This window comes from Amphibalanus amphitrite, unplaced genomic scaffold (genome assembly GCF_019059575.1).
Source record: "Amphibalanus amphitrite isolate SeventyFive unplaced genomic scaffold, NRLGWU_Aamphi_draft 000485F_arrow, whole genome shotgun sequence".
Taxonomy (NCBI): domain Eukaryota; kingdom Metazoa; phylum Arthropoda; class Thecostraca; order Balanomorpha; family Balanidae; genus Amphibalanus; species Amphibalanus amphitrite.
The window spans coordinates 24,576-48,228 of record NW_024881979.1 but is presented as its reverse complement, the minus strand read 5'-3'; the positions used below and the strand labels follow the sequence as shown (position 1 = coordinate 48,228).

Genomic DNA, 23,653 nt, shown 5'->3' with positions numbered 1-23,653 from the left:
GAGCCAGCGCCGGCGAGCCCAAGTCATAGTTCACAATGGGGTGCATTAGTAAGAATGCCTGATGTCACCTATAGAACACATCAGGAGAATGCAGCGAGTAATGGCATCAAACGAAACCCGGTTGTGTCTATTCATGTGCCTATGATTCCATAGCTAGTCAATGATAGTCAATAATCAGTGGGTGTTACAAAAGCGCTATCTTAAATATTCACAGAAACACATTTTGTGATTCGAATCATATATGAACTCGCATGGCAAGCAGACAAATTACGATCCTCTACTTCCTTTTTGTTTTATCTTCCTCTAACAATCACAAACATATCGATTGATGTACTATCAATAAGTTTCTCTGACCAATCCCCTTACTTTTATATGTATACATATGTAGACATTGTCCAATGTCCAGTCCTCATAAGAGGTTTATGCTTGTGTTCATTGTAAAAAGCACCAGCAGGCAGCAAGCCCAATAATATGTGCGGTGCAGTCATGCAGTTAGAACAAACAGGTTGTGAATCTCTGATGCATTTGCTACCTGTGAGGTTCATACTGACAAAGGGAAATGCCGTGCTAGGCTACACATCTTACACCACAGCGACTGTGTGTGTATGCGTGGACCGCTACTCCATTAGACCGCCGACCCACATCCGCCCCAACCGCAGCACGACGGTCGGGTCACGCTAAGGGCTCCACACACAAACACACACGCACACACAAACACGTCCGCATTCCTCGGCCCGGCTCAGCCCTTTGGCGAACAGCCCGTTGGTCCCATGGTAAACACGTAAACAGGTCTGTGCTGGTAAACAAAGTGGGGTGACTGGCCGGCCGGGTGACGGGCGGCAGTTCCGATCTAACCGCCATCCGCGGCAGGCATCCGCTGCCGAAATCTGCGGCCGACTCCAGTCAGCTTCTGACAGCTTCCCGTCACCTACTGGCAGCTTCCGAGCGCAGCTTTCCACAGCTCCGAGATGAGCCGACTGCTTCTGCCGCAGCTGCTGCTGGTGGCGACCCTGCTCGTGGTATGCATTCTCGAGGTGAGGTCATTTTGGAATTGTTCATGAATGCCAATTTATATTGAATCGATGTAGTGTCTGAAATAACTAATAAATGGTTCTTTTTAATAAATTTATCATGCAGGGAGCTAAAAAGTCTAAAACTACGGCGAAAAAGCAAAACCTAAACATTGTTTGTCGTGTCTTTTGTTTTGAAACAATTGCATTTTGGCAAATATATTAATGAATATGCTTCGGACAGATAATTACGGATACATCTTTCTATAATACATACATTCTTATACATTCTTGATGCATTATGATGCATTCTTATAGTAGAGGTTTATTTGCTCGGGGTCTACGGTGCAATACAATTTCTATCTTGCCCTCTTCTGAGATGCAAAGCCAAGAATTTGTTATCCTTGCATCCCTCTAAAATGACAAGATAAAATATCGAAGGTTCATATAGCAAAAACAAAAAATCAAGCATTCTACGTATAATGCATCAATGACCAAACCCTTTTTGATGGTTGTGATGAAACTTGTGAATTAAATATAAACCGCCATTAACCCTCGCCGGCCGAGGGGGGGGGGGGCGGGTGCCGCCCCCCATAGGGTTTTTTCGCGATAGCTCCGAACACGCTGGCGATAGAGAGCTGAAACTTGGCATACCTGACCTTTGATCCAAGCCGGATCTTTTGACACCAACCGCATTTTTGGGTCAGGTCAGGTCACTGACCTATGACGTCACAAGTGAACCTCTGCACGGTCTTCAGATGTCGCAACTTCGCAACGCCCTCACTGCCAGAGGAGATGTCACAGGGAAATGAAACTTGCAGGATCTAGTATCCATTATGAGTTCCACAACTTGTATATCACGGATTTTTCCTAAAGGTCATATGAGGTCAGGTCATTTTCGTGACCTCACCATTATAAGTCAATGGGGAAAAATGAAAACTGCTATTCTGGCGCCGGGAACGATCTCCAACTATCTCAAGCACACAGAATCGTGATTTGATGCACTCCTTGCAAGGTTAGATGCGTCACTTTTGCAATGTTGACCTTTCGTGACGTCATTTATGACGTCATCAAGGTCATATTAGTTTTTCGTCAATAACTCTTGATCAAAATGAGCTAGCGAGTCGGGAAAGCCACCATTGGACTCAGGAAGGCCTGCCGAATCGAATGATATGCGACATGACCTCTTTCGACCAACTTCGTGACCTGGGGGTGCTGACCTGACCTTGACCTGAGGTCAACACCCCAAGTTGACCTGACCCGGACAAAAAGTATATCATTCGACGCGCCTGAGCAAGGCGAACACGATGCTGCCAAAATCGGCGCTCTGCGGCCGTTTTTGCGAAGTTATTCACCAAAAACTGAACCGTACCTTGGGGCACTTGACCTGACCTCAGAGGTCACCGGTTGACCTAGGACCTTAAAATCGGGTACCAATCTCTGCGTCTCGTAACGGCGCACACGCTCGTTTTTTTCCGCGACGCGCTAGCTCCACCAGGGGCGAAACGGCGAGGGGGGGGGTCGTACCCGCCCCCCCCCCTCGGCCGGCGCGTTTGTAGAAAACCAATAGGTCCGGCGAGGGTTAATATGTTTTTTTTTGTGGGCAAAAATGACTACAGGTATGTGAACATAATAGTTAAATGAACTATGAAAAAGAACTCTACATAGAGAGATAAAAGATTATCCTTGGCTTACACGAGGAAACTCGGATATCTTTTTCTCGCGTTGCAGAAAAAAAAACAGCGCTCCTTCTTCGTTACTCAATTTTCTTAAACCCGCGTGGAAAAGATATCCTTATCTTTCTAGTAGAGATTTATTTGCCATTAGGTCTACAGTGCAGGGCTATAACGAGGCTTTTCTATCTCGCACTGCTCTGATATGCAAATATAAGAATTTGTTATCTTTGCACCCCTCTGAAATGCAAAGATAGAGTCTCAAGGGTTCGGATAGCCAAAAATCAAGAGTTCAAGTGATGATGCGTCAATAACCGAATGATTTTTAAAGGTTGTGTGTGATTTTTTAAAATAAATTTGGCTCGAATGTTTGAATGGACGGATTGACAGAGCCGAAGCCTACGCTAAGCAGAGCTTGTTGCGTAGACCCCGACCCCTACCGTCCGATCGCGCAATTCCGGGTAACGGGAGAATTTAGAATGAAACTTTTGATTTAAAAACAAAGTATTTTAAATCTGTTTTTGCATAGATATTTTGTTTTGCTAGTTTTGCATTTGAATATAACATTAAATCAATCAAGAATAAACCTCTACATAGAAAGATATACATAGGGTTCCTCATGGCTCACTCGTGGAAGATCGGATAAGTTTTCCTCGCGTGCCAAAAAAAACATCGCTCCTTCGTCGCTCGGCTTTTCAGTAATCAGCTTGGAAAAGATATCCGTATCATGCACTTGACCCATGAAGAATCCTCCATATCTTATACGTTGATGAGGTATATAAATATGTAATACATACTTAACCATTATAAAAAGATGTGTTTATAATTTTCCACTATCGAGAGGTTTTGTTATCTGAAACGTCTGGTTTTTAGTTTTGCTGGGTTTGTATTGTTATTGTCTGCAGTGACAAAATTTTACTACATAGTTCGTTTTTTTTTAGTTCGAACCTCACTGTAAACATCTTTTTGAACACAGCACGAAAATTACTGCCTGAATCACTGAGAACACTGGTCAGAGCACATTGTATTGAATATGTGAATGATATTTCCAAGAAAAGTTTGAACACCGATGATGTACCGTTACGTTAAACGCCGTGCGATTAATTAATTAGTTCAGTTATATCATTCCTGACAAATCGTCTTTCCCTGTGGGGCTGTAAATATGAGTAAATACGAGCTGCGAGTCTGGGAACTAGGAGCCAGGAAGAAATAATTTTGATATATTTGATCGTTGGTTGATCGTCAGTGAAATTCAATGTGCGCCAACCAGTTTTCTCAGTAATTCAGCCAGCAATTCTCGTGCTGTGTTCAAAGAGACGCTTACAGTGAGGGTTGAACTTAAAATAAACGAACTATGTGAGGTTCGGAGAGTTGTATTGCCACCATGGGCGACCCCCAGTTATTGGTCGTCACCATGGCAACGCGAGTGTGACATTGTTCAGCGGTTGGTTTGATCGGGGTCGATCTGTCGAGTGTTGGACGCATTGTAATGTAGCTCAATATAAATGACGTTTATTCCATGACGCTTTAGTTATATTGCACGAACTATGACCCACGGATAAGAATCACACATGGCGCGGTCGGTAGCGTTACCACACATGCTCTCTATTGCACCTAGCGCATAGGCGGCGGAACGATTTGAGACAAGGGGGGGCACCATGGCTCAAGGAGCCAAACCTAGGGTACCCCCAAATCCTGTTTTCTCATCGGATTTAGGCCACTTATTTTTCGTCACAGCCCTGACACGATGATTTTTTTTTTTTAATTTTATTTTTTACTAAACGAAAATGGCAGTTCACCCCCGTATGCAGGGGTGTAATTTTATATCTCTTTGTGGGGGCATATGCACCCACAATCCTGAATTATGTATGCCCACACAATGATGAAAATGCACCCACAAGTCTTTTACAAGGCTGCAAGCGTCCTTTCGAGAGTACGGTGCCCTTCGCATGCTCTAACGGCGTCCTCCTGACCGTGCCTGACCGTCTCGCGTTCATGGATAATATAGCGTTTTTAATCACTCGGCGCCCTTCTGGGAGAATGGCGCACTTTTGACAGCACCGCGCCATTCTCATGGTCTAACGGCGCCCTCCTGACCGTCTCGCGTCCTTAGGTCTCTGTTCACCGTGCATCCCTCGACTGTTCGGCGCCCTTCTGGCCTCTCAGCGCCCCTGAACCAAATATAGCGTTTTCAATCACTCGGCACCCTTTTACGAGAATGGCGCCCTTTTCATGATCTCAATGCGCCCTCGTAACCATCTGGCGTCCCCACGTCCCCACCAACGTAGCACTACTGACTGTGCGGCGCCCTTCTGGCCTCTTAGCGCCCCTGGACCACATAGCGTTTTCAATCACTCGGCGCCCTCCCAAGAGAATGGCGCCCTTTTCATCGTCTCACGGCGCCCTCGTAAGTCGTAACCGTCTGGTGCCTCCACATTTGTTGCCCCTCCTACTGGATGGCGCCCTCTACAGCTTTTTACGTCCTTCCGGTCAGTTTCCACTTTTAAGCGTGTATTTGCTTAGTCAGACACGTCACTTGAAGCGCCATTCGGCTAGCAATGTTATCAAATTCGGTGTTAATTTAGGCTCCCACATAAAGAATATCTATCGCGCCCCAAAACGGCCTGGCGCCGGGCGCCCCTACAGCTGGGCACCCACAATCATTTTAGGAAAATTACACCCCTGCCCGTATGTGTGGTTAACTTTAAGCTGATCCCCAAGTACCTATGTGTTTGTCTCTTCCTTATTCTCGTTTGATAAATTCCATTAATCCTACATGTAACAAATTACCAAGAAGCCATCGCATGGTACTAATCAGTGGCGAATCCCAGGGTGGAGGTCACATGGGTCATGACTTAGGGCCTGGTGTCACCACATGCCTGCCAGGAGCACCACAGGCCTGACAGCCGACAGGGGCACCACAGGCCCGCCAGGGGTACCATAGGCCTAGCAGGGGCACCACGGGCCTGTCAGTGGCACCACAGGCCTGTCAGGAGCACCATCGGCCTAGCAAAAGCACTACAGGTCTTCCAGGGGCACCACAGACCTGCCAGGGGCACCAGAGGCCTGCCAGGGGCACTATCGGATTCGCAGGGGAACCACCGGCCTCGCAAGGGCACCATGGGCCTGTCAAGGGCACCACAAGCCTGTCGTTGGCAATTTAGGATTGTCAGAGGCACCACAAACCTGTCAAGGGCACCTGCGTTCTAACAGGGGCACCACAAACCTGCCAAGGCCCAGGGACACCACAGGCTTAGCAAGGACACCACAGGCCTGTCAGGGCCCATGGGCACCTAAGTCATGTCAGGGCCCACCGTAGGCTTGTCAGGGGGCAGGGTAGGTAGGTACCACAGTCTTTCCAGGGGCATCAGCGGCCTAGCAGGTGCAGGGGCACCAGTCATCACATGACTAACCAAAAATAAAGAAAATAAAAAAAAAAACTGAAAATAGGGCACCACCAAAATTAAGTGGCCGAAATCCGTTGAGGTTTTAATTTTGGGCATAGGTAGGGGCACCACTTCGATTCATGGCCCTCCCCTTGGAGTTTTTCCCGAATCTGCCCCTAGTACTAATAGGTACATCAAATTTAAGGGGGGGGGGGCACCTTGCTATTGGTGCCCCCCTTGCAGAATTCAAGGGGGGGCACGGTGCCCCGGTGCCCCCCCCCGTTCCGCCGCCTATGACCTAGCGCGGTATCTACTTATGGCATGTGACGGATGAAAATACCTCAAAAGCATCACGCTACTAGCTACACGTCAAGTAAGATGCAGCAAAAAAGGTAAAAGGTGACATCAGCTATGAATCAGTTTCGATTATGTAACGCACATTCGTCAATTGTCATACCTGCATGTCGCTTGTCAACAGTGTTCACTCATGGGGATGGCCGGCAGTCAGCCGAGAAGAGTAACAAGCTGGTTATATACCTACTACTAGTGGACCGCTCCGAATCTGGTCTCCGTGGCGCAGTGGTTAGCGTGCTTGTCTTCGCGTAAAAGGTCCGGAGTGCGAATCCCGGCGGGGACGCAAATTTTTCAACGCCGTAGCTCTTCGAATAAGAATAATGTCCTGCGACAACGACTTTGCCGCTGTGGATGCTAGTTTGACAAGCTTGTTAAGGGAACAGGCCGAAGCTGCGAACACGAGGGAACAACGAATGGCCGAACTCGTGACGCAGGCCTTACAGGGCAGAGCAGTAGTGGGTGGCCAGTCTGGAGACGATGTCGGCTCCCAAGATCTTGCAGCTAGCAGAATCCGTCTCCCACCGTCAGCCACTCCAGCCCCGCACCTGATGACGTCAGCTAGCCTCAGAGAGTTTTCGGCATGGCGAGAGAAGTACAGAGGATATCGACTTCTCACAGGTCTAGACTCCATGTCAGTTCCCGAACAGCGCGCGGCATTACTGGCACTCCTGGATGACGAATGGACGCGTGTCGTACGCTATTCTCTGGATGTAGACGACGCCACAGCTGTAGACGCTGTGTTGGACAGGATGGAAAGCTACCTGAGAAGCCAAAGAAGCGTCATCCTTGACAGAAAGGACTTCTACACAAGACCGCAGGCGGACGGAGAGCCGTTTGACGACTACCTAATGGCTCTGAAGGAGTTGGCGGAATTCTGCGATTTCTGCAGTCACTGCATGGACGACAGGCTCCGTGACAGAATCGTGACCGGAATTCGCAGTGAAGAAACGGTACAACTCCTTCTGGCTGAGCCAGCCCTGACACTGCAGAAGACGATAGACATTTGTCGGGCAAAAGAGAACGCAATGCAGAACAGCGCCGAGCTCCGTGGCAGCCTCGCTCACGCTGTATCTGCGTACCGGCGTGGACGGAGCCGGGACAGCAGAGGCCGCTGGGACGGTCAAGACGGCAGGAACGGCCGGCACCGACGCGACAGTCGGGACGACAGAGAAACACGGCAAAGGCAAGCCAGACGGCAGGACGGATCGCCCAGTCAAGAAAAACGGTGCGGATACTGTGGCGGAAAATGGCACCCCAGGGAGCAGCTGGTGTCATGTCCAGCGAGGAACACTACCTGTGGAGAGTGCGGCATCAGGGGACACTACACATCAGTCTGCAGAAAAGCCAGACGGGCCAACACTGTGACCGACTTCGGAGAGCAGACGTCCGATAGACTCCAACTGAACGATGTGCGAGTTCAAGGCGTGACGGCCAAGAAAACACCGCAAGTTACCCTGCACGTCCGCCACCAGCGAGGCGAGGGAACAATGACATGGACACCAGACACTGGCGCAGAGGTGTCCGTCATCGGATCGAGAGAAGCGGAACGCATCGGCATCGACACAACCCGGCTGACGCAGCCCACCAACAGACTCTTGGGCGCTGGGGGGCATCAACTGGAGTGCGCCGGCTCACTTCAGTGCACGCTGACCATGGGACGGCGCCAGACTGTCACCACCGTGACAGTTGTGAAGGACTTGGATGCAGCCCTCCTGTCCTGGTACGACTCCATCGCCGTCGGAATCATCCCGCCAGACTTCCCGAGACAAATATACGGCATTTCTGAGACACCAGAACAGCCCACAGCCGAAGAGCCTCCATCTAAGACAGAGCCTGCAAGGGACCAGAACACCAGCCGCAGCCCAGTCCTGCCAACTTGGAATGCAGACCAGGGTGACCCGACAGCGGCACAGAAGGAAGAGCACCTGAGAGCATTGAAGGAGTCCTTCCCAAGGGTGTTCAGCACTCAGCCACCTCTGCGGGAAATGAGCGGCGGCCCGATGCGGATCGAGCTGCGACCAGACGCCCGTCCGTACGCCGCAACAGCCGCCAGGAATATTCCGCACGCATGGAGGGAAGATATACGACGCCAGCTGGACGAGCTGGTCAGCCAGGACGTCATCACGCCCGTGACCCATCCCACAGAATGGTGCCACCCAATGGTTCCCGTGCCGAAACCGCCGATGGGCGGAGAAGACGGCAAATCACCGGTTCGAATGTGTGTGGATCTGACCCGGCTGAACCTGTATGTGCGGCGCGGAGCACACCCAGTGACTACTCCACATGACGTCATCACCGGGATCGAAGGGGATAGTCGGTTCTTCACGAAGCTGGACGCGAAGTCGGGATACTTTCAGATCCCAATCGCTGAAGAGGACCAGGACCTGACGTGTTTTATAACACCCTGGGGCCGATTCAAATTCAAACGAGCCGTCATGGGGCTATGCACGTCCGGAGACGAGTACGGGCGGCGCGGAGACGTCGCGCTAGCCGGACTACCCAAGACGGGCAAAGTGGTAGACGACATCTTGGCATACGACAGCGACTACTCAACGCATCTGCAGCACGTCATCGAGATTCTGCGGCGCTGTGACAGCCACGGGATCACTCTGAACCCGGCTAAGGTGACATTCGCTGCTGAGGCTCTCGATTTTTGTGGCTACGTGATCAGCCCTACTGGATACACAGCGGACAGAAGGAAGGTGCAGGCGATAGCAGATTTCCCTGTCCCGGAGAACCTTACGGATCTCAGGAGTTTCATGGGACTGGTGAATCAGCTCGGATCATTCTCGACGGACACATCCAGGGCAGCCGAGCCCCTGCGAGACCTGCTGAGACCAAGAAACGTATGGAGCTGGACATCGGTGCACCAGGCAGCGTTCGAGACGGTCAAAGCCACACTTGTCACCCCTCCCGTGCTGGCGTACTTTGACCGGTCACTGCCAACCGCCATCCACACAGACGCCTCGCGAGTCGGCGGCCTGGGCTACGCGCTGCTACAGCGCCACGACCAAGAGTGGAAACTGGTCCAGTGCGGCTCCAGATTTCTGTCTGATGCTGAGTCACGATATGCCGTCGTGGAGCTAGAGATGCTGGCAATCACATGGGCAGTGCGAAAGTGCCACATCTATCTGGCTGGAATGTCGGAGTTCGACATCATCACTGATCACAGACCCTTAGTACCGATCCTGAACAGCAAGTCACTTGCGGAGATCGAGAACCCGCGACTCCAACGACTCCGGGAGAAGCTCACGGCTTACACATTCACAGCAGTCTGGAAAGCTGGTAAGAAGCATCATCTCCCAGATGCCCTATCTCGGGCACCGGTGGAGCAGCCGAGCCCTGAAGACGAGGAAGCAGAGCGAGAGGTCGTGCACCAGACGAGAAGCACACTCTTGGCTCGAATAAGAAATGAAGAGGACGGTGACGAGACGACAGCTTCCCCGATGCAAGACATCATCCTGGAGAAAGTGAGGGAAGCCAGCAGAACAGACGAGACGTACCAGAAGGTGACAGAGACAGTCATGAACGGATTCCCTGAACACAAGGCGGACCTCCCCAGCCTGGTTCGCCCCTACTGGTGCGTTCGCGAGCGGCTATCGATCGACGACGGCCTGCTCGTCTGCGGAGCACGTCTCGTCATCCCACACAGTCTACGACGTGAAGTACTGGAACGTCTACATGACAGTCACCAGGGCGTAGACCGAACTAAGCGACGCGCCAGACAGTCAGTGTACTGGCCCAACATCGACCAAGACATCAGTAACGTCGTCTCGGCATGTGCAGCCTGCCATGCGAGACTTCCCAGCCTGCCAAAGGAACCCCTCTTGACAGATCCCCGTCCAACGAGAGTCTTCCAGTCCGTGTCGGTAGACTTCTTTCATCACGCTGGAAAGACGTTTCTCTTGTACGCAGACAGGCTATCTGGCTGGCCCATCGTCGTGTCCTGTAAGAGAGAAGCGACTGCTCGGACGCTCGTCTGCTCTCTACGCGAGATTTTCTCCTCTACAGGCGTGCCGAACGTCTTGAGGAGTGACGGAGGCCCACAGTTCTCAGCGCACCACACAAAGGAGTTTCTGAAACGCTGGGGAGTCAAACATATATTGTCCAGTCCACACTATCCCCAGGCGAATGGCCACGCCGAGTCAGCCGTCAAACTCGTAAAGCGACTGCTCCAGAAGACGTCTGTCGCAGGAAACACAGACTGTGACGAATTCCCCAGGGGACTCCTGGAAATCCGAAACACGCCCCGAGGAGACGGACGCTCTCCCGCCCAGGTGTTGTATGGACATCCAGTTCGGTCGGCAGTTCCCATGCACTATCGTGCCTTCGATCAGAGATGGCAGAGGTCAGCGGAAGACTGCGACCGAAAGGGGGAGGAGATGAAAGCGGCAGCCAGAGAATCATACAACACCAGCGCCAAGCCGCTGAGACCTCTACGTATAGGAGCATACGTATCGCTGCAAGATCCGGACACAGGCCTATGGGACAGGACCGGCCAGGTAGTGGGGATCGGGAGCCACAGAAGCTACTTGATCAAGACGCCTAGTGGCCGCACCCTATGGCGTAACCGCAGGCATGTCCGGCCATTCCGTGGGATCGTCGCGACCCAGCGAGCAGATCCAGATCCAAGCCGAGCAGATCCGAGCCAGAGAAGAGGCGAGACGTTGTCACCGACCCCGGCTCCGGTAAGCCGCAAGACGGTGCGGTTTTCTCTGGGCGAGTCTGAGCTCTCCCCACGACGGGCAGCCGACGACGTCAGCCCCCAGAGAGACTCCAGGTCGATCCGAGGCTGAAGACATACGGACCGACCTGGGGGGAGGTGTGAGGTTCGGAGAGTTGTATTGCTACCATGGGCGACCCCCAGTTATTGGTCGTCACCATGGCAACGCGAGTGTGACATTGTTCAGCGGTTGGTTTGATCGGGGTCGATCTGTCGAGTGTTGGACGCATTGTAATGTAGCTCAATATAAATGACGTTTATTCCATGACGCTTTAGTTATATTGCACGAACTATGACCCACGGATAAGAATCACACAAACTACAGTTATGATTTTAAACCAGTGTCAATTTTAGATGTGCAGCTGCACCCTCGAATGCTCTCCCCAGCACCGCCCACACGAGCCTCTAATCAATGACATGGTATGTCATGACATGGACATGACATTTGTACTGCATCCCACACGGCACACTGCTTATCCCGCGCCCTGATGGGGGGGCCATTTTGGCCCCCCCTGTGGTTTTTCTTAAATAGCGAGAAAACGGCGGCGCTGCGCGCCGCCAAATTTAGGGTACCTTACCGGACATCAATTTGACACCTTCACACAAAATTTCAAGTCACAGGTCACCTCAGGTCAGGAGTTATTGAGGTCAAACTGAGGTCATGTTCGAGTAAAAATGAGCAAAAAACATGACATCTTGAAACGCTCACCAATTCTACAGTTAACAAGCAATTTTAAAGTTCTTTATGTGGTTGTGTAGAAAAAAGACGGCGCTTCAAAACTGCTATCTCGGATTTTGAAAATTTTGGGATTTTGACCCCCAAAAATCAAAAAAATTGATTTTTTTTTTAGAAAAACTCAAAAAATTTCCAAAAAATTTTCGAATTTCGAAAAAAACCGGAATATATGTGATAGTCCCTGCGCTCTTCGATATACATACCAAATTTTAGATCGATACCTCTTTTTTTGGCCAAGTTATAGCGAAAAAACTGTTAAAAATTGATGACGTCAAATTTTTGAACTCAATTTTTAGCAATTCTAGACCTCGTAGCGCAAAACGGAGACCACCATTGAACTCCCCGTGACGAGCTGCATCGAATCGATACCCATTTTATGCAAAAATATCAACTTTGAAATTTGACCTAATTTGACCTGACCTTGACCTGAACTTGACCTGACCTTGACCAAAACGTGACCTAAGCTGGCCCTAAAGTCTGTCTGACCCACATAATCGCATTTGTCATGTAAAATGGACCATAAAACATGTATCACACGACACTTTCATATTGTGACCCCCCAGTGACCTGACCTCTGTGACCTGACCTGGTATCAGTGACCTCAAATAGCAAAATATGTGTTTGAAGAACATTTCCCCATCGATGATTTTCAATGAAATGCATTTTACACGATTTTACAACGCATTTCTTGAAATGCCTGTAAACGGTGAAAATTCGACCTTTGACCTGACCTGTGACGTCATCGGTTTGACCGAGGTCAATGAAATTTGGTCACAAGGTAGTTCCCCGTTGGGGCTATCCAACACCGTTTACCGCTTGTCGCTATGTTGCGTGGTTCTCGAGATCTGAGGGGGGGGCAAAATGGCCCCCCCCCCCATCAGACCGCGTTGCTCGGCAGACCCCATCTGGGCGCGGGTTATCATTGCCATGCCATACCTATCAATGGCATGTCAAGTTATATCAATGGCATGCCCATTGTCCAATTTCCATTGTCTATATATTGTCATGTCATGTCATGTATGTAACATCATGTGCATGTCATTTCAATGTCATATCAACCAGACATGTGTGTGGATCCGAAAAAAATGGATCTGGGATCTGATCCCACGGATCCTGATCTCGGATCCGTTGGGATCATAGATCCAGTTCTTAAATTTATCGACAGATCCGTAGGGATCATAGATCCGAGTCTAATATTTTTGCTTGAGATCCAGTGAGATCATCGATCCTCATTTATTTATTGTCAACACAGAAATCCCAAAAAAATCGCTCGTTGCAACTCACAAACGTTCTTATTTAGTGATTTATGTGATAACCAGGGATGCGGAGCCGGAGCCGGAGCTGGAGCCGGAGCCGCCGGAGCCGGCATATTTTGCCCGGAGCCGGAGCCGGAGCTGTGAAACAATATAGCCCGGAGCCGGAGCCGGAGTCGGAGCCGCCAAAAAGGGGGGCGACTCCGGCTCCTTTTCTTAAGAGGAAACAATTATTTACCTAGTTCGGTTTGACAGTACAAGGCGTAAAACAATGTGGTATTCAAAATTTCAAAATAGCCTTGTTATACAAATACAGAAGCAACGTGTACCAATCCCATCGCCTTTTTTCTTCCACCCGTATTTAATTGATCGCATGGGGGATGTACTGAGTAGAAGCCGGAGCCGGAGCCGCCGGAGCCGGATCATTTTACTCGGAGCCGGAGCCGGAGCCGGAGCCGCCATGACATTTCACCCGGAGCCGGAGCCGGAGCCGGAGCCGATTTTTTTCTCCGGAGCCGGAGCCGGAGCCGGAGCCGTCTGAAATTTCCACGGCTCCGCATCCCTGGTGATAACACATCATAAGCCATATTTTTATGGCACTTATTGACATAGAAACACTTGCAAACTTGGTTTAAAATGTTGTGCATGGTGGGATCCACTCAGATCATAGATCCATGTTCTTGGTTTATCATCAGATCCTGAGAGATCATAGATCCAGCACTGAAAACTTTTTTACCATTTCCTGGGGGGTAAACCCGCCATAGCATGGTAGCTTGACACACAGACGTTTTTTACCACCTTCCAGATGGTAAATTTTACTCTTTCATGGAGAGTTAATTCGTCAGGGAGGGGTAACGTGACACCCAGACGTTTTTTACCATCTTCTGTATGGTAAACTCTTTTGATTTACTCTCGTCTAGAGGGTAACATTTTCGGAAGTTACGCTCTGTGGAAGGGTATCTCTTTAACGTGACCCTCCTCTAAAGAGTAGCATGCCATCTACTCTGTGATTTACCCTCTTACAGAGAGTATACCCTTCTGGCTTACCCTCAGTCAAATGGTAATGCTTACTCTTCCCCAAAGAGTTTACCCTCCAGAGGATGGTAGCTTGACACACAGACGTTTTTTACCACCTTCCAGATGGTAAATTTTACTCTCTCATGGAGAGTAAACTCGTCAGGGAGGGGTAACGTGACACACAGACGTTTTTTACCTTCTTCTGTATGGTAAACTCTTTTGATTTACTCTCGTCTAGAGGGTGACATTTTTCGAAGTTACACGCTGTGGAAGGGTAACTCTTTAACGTGACCCTCCTCTAAAGAGTAGCATGCCATCTACTCCGTGCTTTACCCTCTTACATAGAGTATATCCTTCTGGCTTACCCTTAGTCACATGGTAATGTTTACTCTTTCCTTTAGTGTAAATCCCCCAGAGGATGGTAACGGACCCACGGACGCTTTCTTCAGAAGCTTCGCGAAGCTTCTGTTAACCGGAGTTCAACTAAAAACATGATTCAAGAGCAACAATATATTTGGCATGCCGTACAAACAATACGAGGGGTTCACCAGCCATGAACATTGTGAGACTCTCCACTTAATCATACGGAGTTATAACTCCGTATGAATAAGTGCAGAGAGTCTCATTCGATGTTCATACGGAGTTATAACTCCGTATGAATAAGTGGAGAGTCTCACAATGTTCATGGCTGGTGAACCCCTCGTATTGTTTGTACGGAATGCCAAATATATAGTGTTGCTCTTGAAGCATGTTGATTAACTCCGGTTATCAGAAGCTTCGCGAAGCTTCTGAAGAAAGCGTCTGTGGGTCCGTTACCATCCTCTGGGGGGGTTTACACTAAAGGAAAAAGTAAACATCACCATGTGACTAAGGGTAAGCCAGAAGGATATACTCTATGTAAGAGGGTAAATCACAGAGTAGATGGCATGCTACTCTTAAGAGGTGGGTCACGTTAAAGAGTTACCCTTCCACAGCGTGTTACTTCGAAAATGTTACCTTCTAGACGAGAGTAAATCAAAAGAGTTTACCATACAGAAGATGGTAAAAAACGTCTGTGTGTCACGTTACCCCTCCCTGACGAGTTAACTCTCCATGAGAGAGTAAAATTTACCATCTGGAAGGTGCTAAAAAACGTCTGTGTGTCAAGCTACCATCCTCTGGGGGGTAAACTCTTTAGGGAAGAGTAAGCATTACCATTTGACTGAGGGTAAGCCAAAAGGGTATACTCTCTGCAAGAGGGTAAACACGGAGTATATGGCATGCTACTCTTTAGAGGAGGGTCAGTTAAAGAGTTACCCTTCCACGGCGTGTAACTTCGAAAATGTTACCCTCAAGACGAAAGTAAATCAAAAGAGTTTACCATACAGAAGATGGTAAAAAACGTCTGTGTGTCACGTTACCCCTCACTGACGAGTTTACTCTTCATGAAAGAGTAACATTGACCATCTGGAGGGTGGTAAAAAACGTCTGTGTGTCAAGCATACCATGCTATGGCGGGTTTACCCTTCAGGAAATGGAAAAAAGTTTTCAGTGAACAAAGCGTTCAGCGATGCACACGCGGTAAATAAACATTACGATACAACTTGAATGCAATTTGAATATGAACACTTAACCCGGCCGGGCCCGGGGGGTAATCCCAACCACCGCAGCCCGGGGGGGGGGGCGTTTTTCGCCCCCCCCCTGTCTAACTCCGTAAATAAGGGAGCTACGGAAACAAAAGCGATACCAAACGAAAGGTCCTTACGAGACGATTCTAAAGCACCTAAAATTTTTGACCTCAGGTCAATTTTCAAGGTCAGAGGTCAAGGTCAAAGGCAAAAACCGGCACATGTGTAGTGATCTCAAAGTAAGCCTTCTAGAGGACGGCAGGCTGCATCAAACCGGCAAAATTGGGTGTCAAACGAAAGAAGAGAATCTGAGGATTTCGAAAATGTGCTCAAAATCAAAGGTCAAGGTCAAGGTCACGCTCAAAATTGACCTCAAACTTGGCACTTTTTCGCACACCTTGCGTGCTAACTTCCAAGATGTTTTGAAATGCTTTGAGGCTTATCAGTTCCCTATTTGTGGTTCATCTTACGATACAAGGCTGCTCAAAGGTCAAGGTAACTGAAGAGTATCCCTGCTAGAGGCTATTTCACTAATTCAAGTTAGTAATAATAAGTAAGACAATTTTGCCATCCGGAAGCTCTAAATGAAGGCTTAGAGGAAAATAGATGCCAGATTCGTGATCAGCGGGTACAAATCCATCAGAAACGACCTTTCATGTGTCAAGGTCAACCAGAGGTCATTCGAGGTCACATGAGGTCAACCTAAAACTTGACCTTTTCCGAACAAAATATATATCATTCGACGCGGCTTGACACGGCAAATGCGATGGTACCACTGCCGAAGCTCTAGGACCATTTTTGTCGAAGTTATTTGCGAAAAACTAAAACCACATTTCGGGGTCGTTGACCTGACCTCTGACCTCAGGTCATCAAAACTATTTTTCTATTTTTCTCTATGTCAAACGCTACACAGCCGTGCTCGTAATTTGTCTTTATCTCCAAAACTCTATTTTTAGCAGCTATTTGAAGTTTGCGTCTGTGACGCCGAAGTTTGCCGTGCAGAGGTCTAGAAAAATGGACCTTGTGACGTCATCAAGGGGGCTAGGTCCAAATGTTTTGCTTCAGAAGATGTCAAATTGATGGGAGAAAAGGTACTGAAAGTTTCGCTTTTCTATCCCTAAGCGTTCGGGAGCTATCGCAAATATTCGCCAGGGGGGGCGAAAAACGCCCCCCCCCCGGGCCCGCGAGGGTTAAAATGAGTACTTGAATATAAATAATAATAAAGCTCCCTCGAATTGGATAAGGCACAGCGCACAACATTTGAAGTGAACGGCAGCGTTCCTGGATTGTCGCCCGTCTACGTGGGATAATTAAACTGCATCACTACAGTGCATGGCTTTTTCTAAGTCGCCAACAAAATGCATCACAACAAAATGTATGTACCTACTTACAACACTCTGCCACGTGGCCGTGCACGGGGTTCTGTTAGCCAGATCAAACAAGCACCACTCAACAGCACGCAATGCTCTATCACATCGGTACTTACAATAAAATGTCCGCAGAGGCTCTATAGGCGATGAACAGCACACAAGCACAATCACCAACGGCCACGTGGCGCCGCACCGACACTGCTCACACCCTCCCTCGGAGACCAACGACGGAAAACTGACAGATGCGCGCGCGCGGCCTTCAACCTTCAAACGGCCGATCTCGTTTTTGATTGGCTGATTGATACTCTTTCAAATATTATCTTCACGAGGGTAAACAAGATCCACGCATGAAACGACCACCTGCACACGAGGCACGATACCCAGGAGGAAAGAGTTTTCGTCATGTCAAGGATTGCGAGAGTAATATTGATATTTACATGGTAATAACACTCTTTGCTGGCGAATAACTTCAATTGAACCACGTACCGTTACCATGCACATAATGTTAGTAGCGAGGTACCCTTTCAATATACTCTTATCTTGCGGGTTTGGTGAAAATGAATCCTCCAGGAGGTGGTAAAAAAGTTTTGAGTGAGGATAAATTTTTCACGCCGGATCCGGTGGGATCATAGATCCGAACCTGCAGTTTGCTTCGAGATCCACTGAGATCATAGATCCATCACTCGGATCCATGCGCATGTCTGATATCAACTCATGTAGCCAATGTCATGTTTTCAGGCGACTCGGTGCTCCACCACGCCGGCTAGCCCCGAGACCGTGTCCGTGGCCGGCGCCGCGGCGCGCACCAAACCCACCTCCGACGGGTGTGGGCCCAGCCGGTACAGTCTGCTGGGGCGGTGCTACAAGCGGCGCGGAGCGGGCACGCTGTGTCTGTCCGACTCGTGGTGCCGCTCCGGCCGCTGCCGTCTCGGCCTGTGCCATCGCGGCACTGGGGACTGTCGCTCCAACCAGCCGGCCTGCGGCACTGGCCAGGAGTGTGTCAGCACAGCAGACCAGGGCCTCGTCTAAGGAATTTTCACTGGGGGGGCCAGAGACTGAAGGAGCTAAACCTAGGGTACCCCCAAATCCTGTTTTCTCACCGGATTTAGACCACTTGTTTTTCATCACAGCCCTGACACTATGAATATTTTTTTTTTTAAACTAAAAAAAATAGTAGGCCATCCGACCCATGCTTGTATATTAGTTTATAGCCTCCTCACATTGCCTCATCAGACAATAATAATCACACTTCTCGTTGTTGAGCGTGTGTTTGAGTGGCAGTGCCGTGTCTAAGGAATTTGCATGCCGAGCCTTATGTCGCGGGCCCATACGCATTTTTTTTTTTTTTTAGAACCACATCGGTTTCTGATGGGTCCCTCTGAGCGCTCGATGCCGATCTCTGAGGGCTAATGCCAGCTTCTGGACCTACGTCGGCACTCGGCCTCTATAGTAGCCCACACTGGTTTTATATGATCAATACCAGGCTTTAAGGGTCAATCTGAGTGGAGCCCGTATTTTCCCACTAGGGCCCCCTCAGACCAGTGTAATGCCTGTGTATCAACTTGGAGACTGATGTTTTCTCAGGTGGATTCTCCGTAATCGCCGTGGATCTTCGACACAACCTTAAGGTCGTCAGAGGCTATAAACTAAGCAAAAATGAAGATAGTAGTGCTTTGAGGCCCGTTGGGAGTTGGGACCCGAAGTGGCTGGCATTTGCCCTTCAGGACTCCATGCCGACTTCTTGAGATAATCCAGCTGTCAGAGTTCCCGTCCCCACAGACAGACCACCAATCTGGCATCTGCGCCTACGTTTGACCACCCAGAACGGGAGCCTGCTTCATTACGATTAAGAGCTACTCTAGCCGCACACCGGTGACCGTCCAGCCAGAAGTTGGACGCCGCATAGCGAGGACGACGATAGGCAAAAACAAGAGATTGACGCCCCGAGGACAGAAACAACAGATTGATACCTAAAGGAGAAATTTTTGCCGGTAGAGCCTTGGACTCCGCGTGGTGAGGGCACGCGTCCCGGTTATAACAGTCCAGGTTCGAAGCGCGACATCGCGCGATCTTTATGAGCCTCCTGGCGAGTATGGTTACGGTTGGTGGCAGGCCGTAGCCATTCGAAGTCAGTGAGGGGACCGGCCGTGCGCGGCTATGTGCATACGTTAAACTTTGGGCTCTAAATTCTGTCATAGATCACGAATTGCGCGATCGGAGGGTAGAGGGCAGGGCCAACGCAAAGCTCTGCTTAGCGGGGGCTCTGTACTTGTGAATCCTCCATTCAAAAGGCTCGGACTAAATTAATGAAAAAAGAATATCCGGGACACGGAGTTGGTCGCCTGAAAAGACGAAATGTAACGTATTGCTGAGCGAAAAAAAGGTTCAGGTAAACAAAATAAACACATAACAGCCCTAGGTAATGGGGTATTTCAATGTGCTCACATTGCATCGTTTCGTTTACGCATTTGTTTTTATGTGCACTGACGCCTCGAAATAAAAATTCGTTTGCTTTTGAGTATTGCCGGCCCCCCCAGTAGGGACTTTTTGCCCTGACTGGGGGGGCCAGGTCGATGACTGCGGGGGTTTGGCCCCCCCAGTTAACATGTTAGACGAGGCCTTGCAGCAGACGGCTGGGTCTGCCGCGCACCCACTGGAGCACTGGCTCTGGGAGCGGCCTGCGCACAGGACGGCGAGTGTGCCACGGGGGCGTGTAACACAGAGACCGGCACGTGCGACTGTCCGACCGACTTCACCTCCTGCGCCGGACATTGTTACAGGGCCACCAAATACCAGGCTGAACTGAGTGATGCTTTGGTGAGTACCGTAGCGCGCCATCTACTTAGTCAGGTCAAGGCCAGGACGTCCTAGGTCACGGAAATTTTATATCATGCATCGGTCATGTGGCATATGTTTTATGGTCCATTTCAGCCAAATATTTCGAAAACTGATTCTTCTTTGTCATTTGGGGTCGTTTTCAGTTGAATATAGCTGAAACCAAACACTTTCAGGTCAAAAAGTCAAGTTTTGAACGTCTAACGTCTAAATGTCAACGTCAGATCAACGTCTAAAAAGCCAATCAACAGGATGCAAGATGCACAGGTTATGCTGCAGGTAGGGATAATGTATCAAATCCTTTTTCTCTCCGCGACGTTGTGGAAAAGACGTATGTGAGGTTTGAGAGAGATCTTCTTTATTTAATTTTAATGATTCTGCATCTGTTTTCAGAACGTGTGTCACGCCATGGGCTACATCTTGGCTACACCAAGAAGTGCAGAAGAAGATGCGTGTCTGTTGTCTTTCAACCTCACAAGTGACCATTTAGTTTATCTTGGCTATATGAGGTAAGTACGAAATCTTACTTAGGCCCAGGCATAACGAATGCTGCTGCACATGCATGATAAACCAGTCCATAGCATTTTACGCTCGGGGGCATGTCGCCAGGCACGAGAACCTTTGACGCACCCCCCCCCCCCCCCGGCAACTGCAGAGCGTTTATCAGAGTGACGGAAACTTGAGAAATCAAAGTCAAGAAAATATTATATCTATTAACAATTTTTGCGGCAATAAATAAAATGAAATTGAAAACAACTAGAATAAAGAAGAATTCTGATTCTTGTTGTGCAATAAAGTGTATTAATTTTTAGGCATGTCAAATGCCAAAGAGATTTGTTCAGCTAGACGCCAAGAAAGCTATTTGGTGCCGTGTATACCTTCAATTGTACATACGAGTAACTGTCTCGTGCATTGTTTGACGCATATCATTTGACTTTCAAACTTGGTGCGTGTTTTCTCAGTATCGGAGACGATCAGTTTATTGGTGATGATGGCGAACTGATGACCTACACCAACTGGGCGGAAGCTGATAGCTTCACTGGTGAGGATGCTGTCGTGTTGGATAGTGTATTGACCCAGTGGCATAAAGTTCCTACCTCTGGACAATACGACGCTTTGGTAGTCTGTCAAACTGCCTAACCAATAGAGTGTAAACTAGTATGTGTTCGATAAAGATGATGACAACACTGCTGTTTTGTTAACCCTCGCCTGACGCTCGAACAAGCGATTTTACCATCTTAGAACGCACCTTTAGGTTGCCACCTCCCCCGCGCCATTTTCGGCGTGCGTTAAAACCATTTACAAACGGAAATCCATGTTTTAACCCTCGCCCGTATTCGTGTCTTGGCAGCCGCGAACGTAATAGGGGCGGGGGGGGGGGTCTGTTGGACCCCCTTGCCATTTCGCCCCTGATCGAGCTAGAGCTTCGCGGAAAAAACGAGCGTGTTGCCTGTGACGAGAGGAAACCGATGATATCAAATTTTAACCCGCGCGGGGCTGGGGTCTCCAGCCGAACGCGCGGGGCTGGGGGGTCTACCCCCCCCCTGTTATCTCCCGAACAAATGGTCCCATTTGGAAAATTCAAACGCCAATCGAAAGCTCTCATCACGAACAACTAAAAACATGTACTTAATTTAAAGTTTGAGGTCAATATCAAGGTCAGGTCAAGGGTACAAATTGCAACTTTCTACACGCGGCCTTGCACCGTAGTTGCCGAAGAATGGAGTCATGGACTGAGACTGATTGCCCAAAACGTGTTCTTAGGCTACCAAGACAATATTCGTTGCATACAATATCATTCAGAGGTCAAGGTCAAGGTCAGGTCAGGTCAGGTCAGGTCACCAAAAAACAAAATATAGAAAAGGGCATGTGCGACACATGTTTTATGGGTCATTTTACTCATATAATTCAATAGGCACACTCAATAAGTGATATGGACCACCTCTGAATGAATTTCAGGTCGAGGTCAGGTCAAGGTCAGGTCAAGTGAGGTCAAATTTTGAAGTTGGTTGTTAAGGCCTAAAAAGGTGTCTATCCGATGCAGTTTTTCACGGCAAATCGAATGGTGCTATTTTTGTTTCCCTACGAGGTCTAGAACTTCCAAATTATCATTTTTCAAAATTTTTGTGTGTCGTGACGTCATAAAATTTTGAATAACTCCCACATTTTTGAACCGATTCTTCTAAAAATTGGTATGTAGGTGCACATAGACCACTTATCTGACATGTATTCCGGTTTTTTCGATACAATCAAAATTTTGGATTTTATAATTACTTTCCCAAAAAAGTCAGTTTTTTGAAAAACTCTGGGCGAAATCCAAAATTTTCAAAAAACCGAGATAGCCATTTGATAGACAAAGTAAAATTACGTATAACCTTTTTTGTTACGTTTTGATTCCTTTAAAAATGAAGATGTTAGCGGCGTTTGAAATTTTGCCGTTTTTGAGGCGAAAATGGCGAACATGACGTCACTAAAATGTCAATTTCTCAAAAATTTTCCGACGGATTTCGCTCAATTTTTCAGGGAACGTGTCAAATTGATGTAAGAAAAGGTAATGAAAGTTTAAATGCAAAAATTCGCGAGGGGGGGGGGGTAAAATTTACCCCCCCAGCCCCGCGCGGGTTAAGGTACTAGGTCATCGGTTGACCTTCCATAGGTCAGGTCAATGACCCAAAAGTTGGGAAAATCAGGACCTGTTAGAAAGTCGCAAAGTGTGGTTGCTATGGTTTTTCGGGCTATGGCTATGGTTTAACGAATATCAGGTTCGTTTTGATCACAGATGATGTGTTCATGCATTTAGGACAGGTCGAGTCAGGTCAGGTCAGGTCAACCAGTAAGGGTCATGCCGGGTATTTGTAGTAGGTGTCAACCGCCTCTGACAGCTTCGTAACATGTTACGAAGGCACTAAAACTACTTGGCAAATGTTCATATGGTTGCTAAATTCGAAATCAGCTCCAAAAACTAGCCCAGAAGCATGTAAAACTCTTAAAGTGAACCGAGGTCATCAAAGGTTAATGACCTGACCTGACTTTCAGGTGACCTTGACACCAACCCTAAGGAACACAACGACACCATTTGTGAAGCTCTAGCCTCATTGTGTGCCAAGTTATTAGCAAATACGTAGTTTGACCTTAGTTGACCTCAGTTGACCCGCGATCCTATAGCGTTCTTGCAGCTTGCAAACATCAAGTAGATGTAAATCAAGGAAGTACAACACAAAAACGTTAAAATAAAGCACAAATCTCTTATCTTTACACTTTCGGGCAAATTTCCTGAAAAATTGTCATGACCTCTATATGACCTCAGGTCAACCGAATTTGAAAATCAGGGGTGCATATCATGATGGCACTCGGCAACCTAAGCATATCCTGCAATTTTGAATCAAATCGATGAAGAACTCTAGTTTCCATGAACAAATAGTTCATTTTTAGTGCCATTTTGACAATGTACCGCTTTTTGTGACCTTGTGACCTGACCTCCAATCACTGGAATCTTAAACTCCCAGTTCAAGTGTCAAATAGGTGCCCTAAGTCGTGTGTGGGATTTGGTAGTGCTACCTGCCATAGCCCGGCACCGCCTGGGCTATTTCCGTACCCACGACAGCCTGGGGGGGGGGGTCGGATCCGACCCCCCCCCCTGTTATCTCGAGAACCAATGGTCGTATCGAGCTCCGCGAGGCGGCGTTCGA

General features: G+C 48.6%; 1 protein-coding gene across 1 annotated transcript; it reads left to right on the top strand.

Annotated features, from left to right (window-relative positions):
- The first annotated feature begins 827 nt into the window (after positions 1 to 827).
- On the top strand, positions 828 to 21,220 carry LOC122392420. The gene is made up of 5 exons (XM_043387247.1): positions 828 to 1,034; positions 17,868 to 18,135; positions 19,753 to 19,946; positions 20,358 to 20,473; positions 20,927 to 21,220. The coding sequence occupies exons 1-5, from the start codon at positions 969 to 971 to the stop codon at positions 21,102 to 21,104; spliced, it is 822 nt and encodes a 273-aa protein (XP_043243182.1). The 5' UTR covers positions 828 to 968; the 3' UTR covers positions 21,105 to 21,220.
- Positions 21,221 to 23,653: the final 2,433 nt, after the last annotated feature.

Excerpts from the sequence above, each read along its gene's own strand:
- LOC122392420 (XM_043387247.1), top strand. The coding sequence starts at position 969 with ATGAGCCGACTGCTTCTGCCGCAGCTGCTGCTGGTGGCGACCCTGCTC. Across the intron at positions 1,035-17,867 it reads TCGTGGTATGCATTCTCGAG|GCGACTCGGTGCTCCACCAC; the intron begins GTGAGGTCATTT and ends TCATGTTTTCAG. Across the intron at positions 20,474-20,926 it reads GTTTATCTTGGCTATATGAG|TATCGGAGACGATCAGTTTA; the intron begins GTAAGTACGAAA and ends GTGTTTTCTCAG.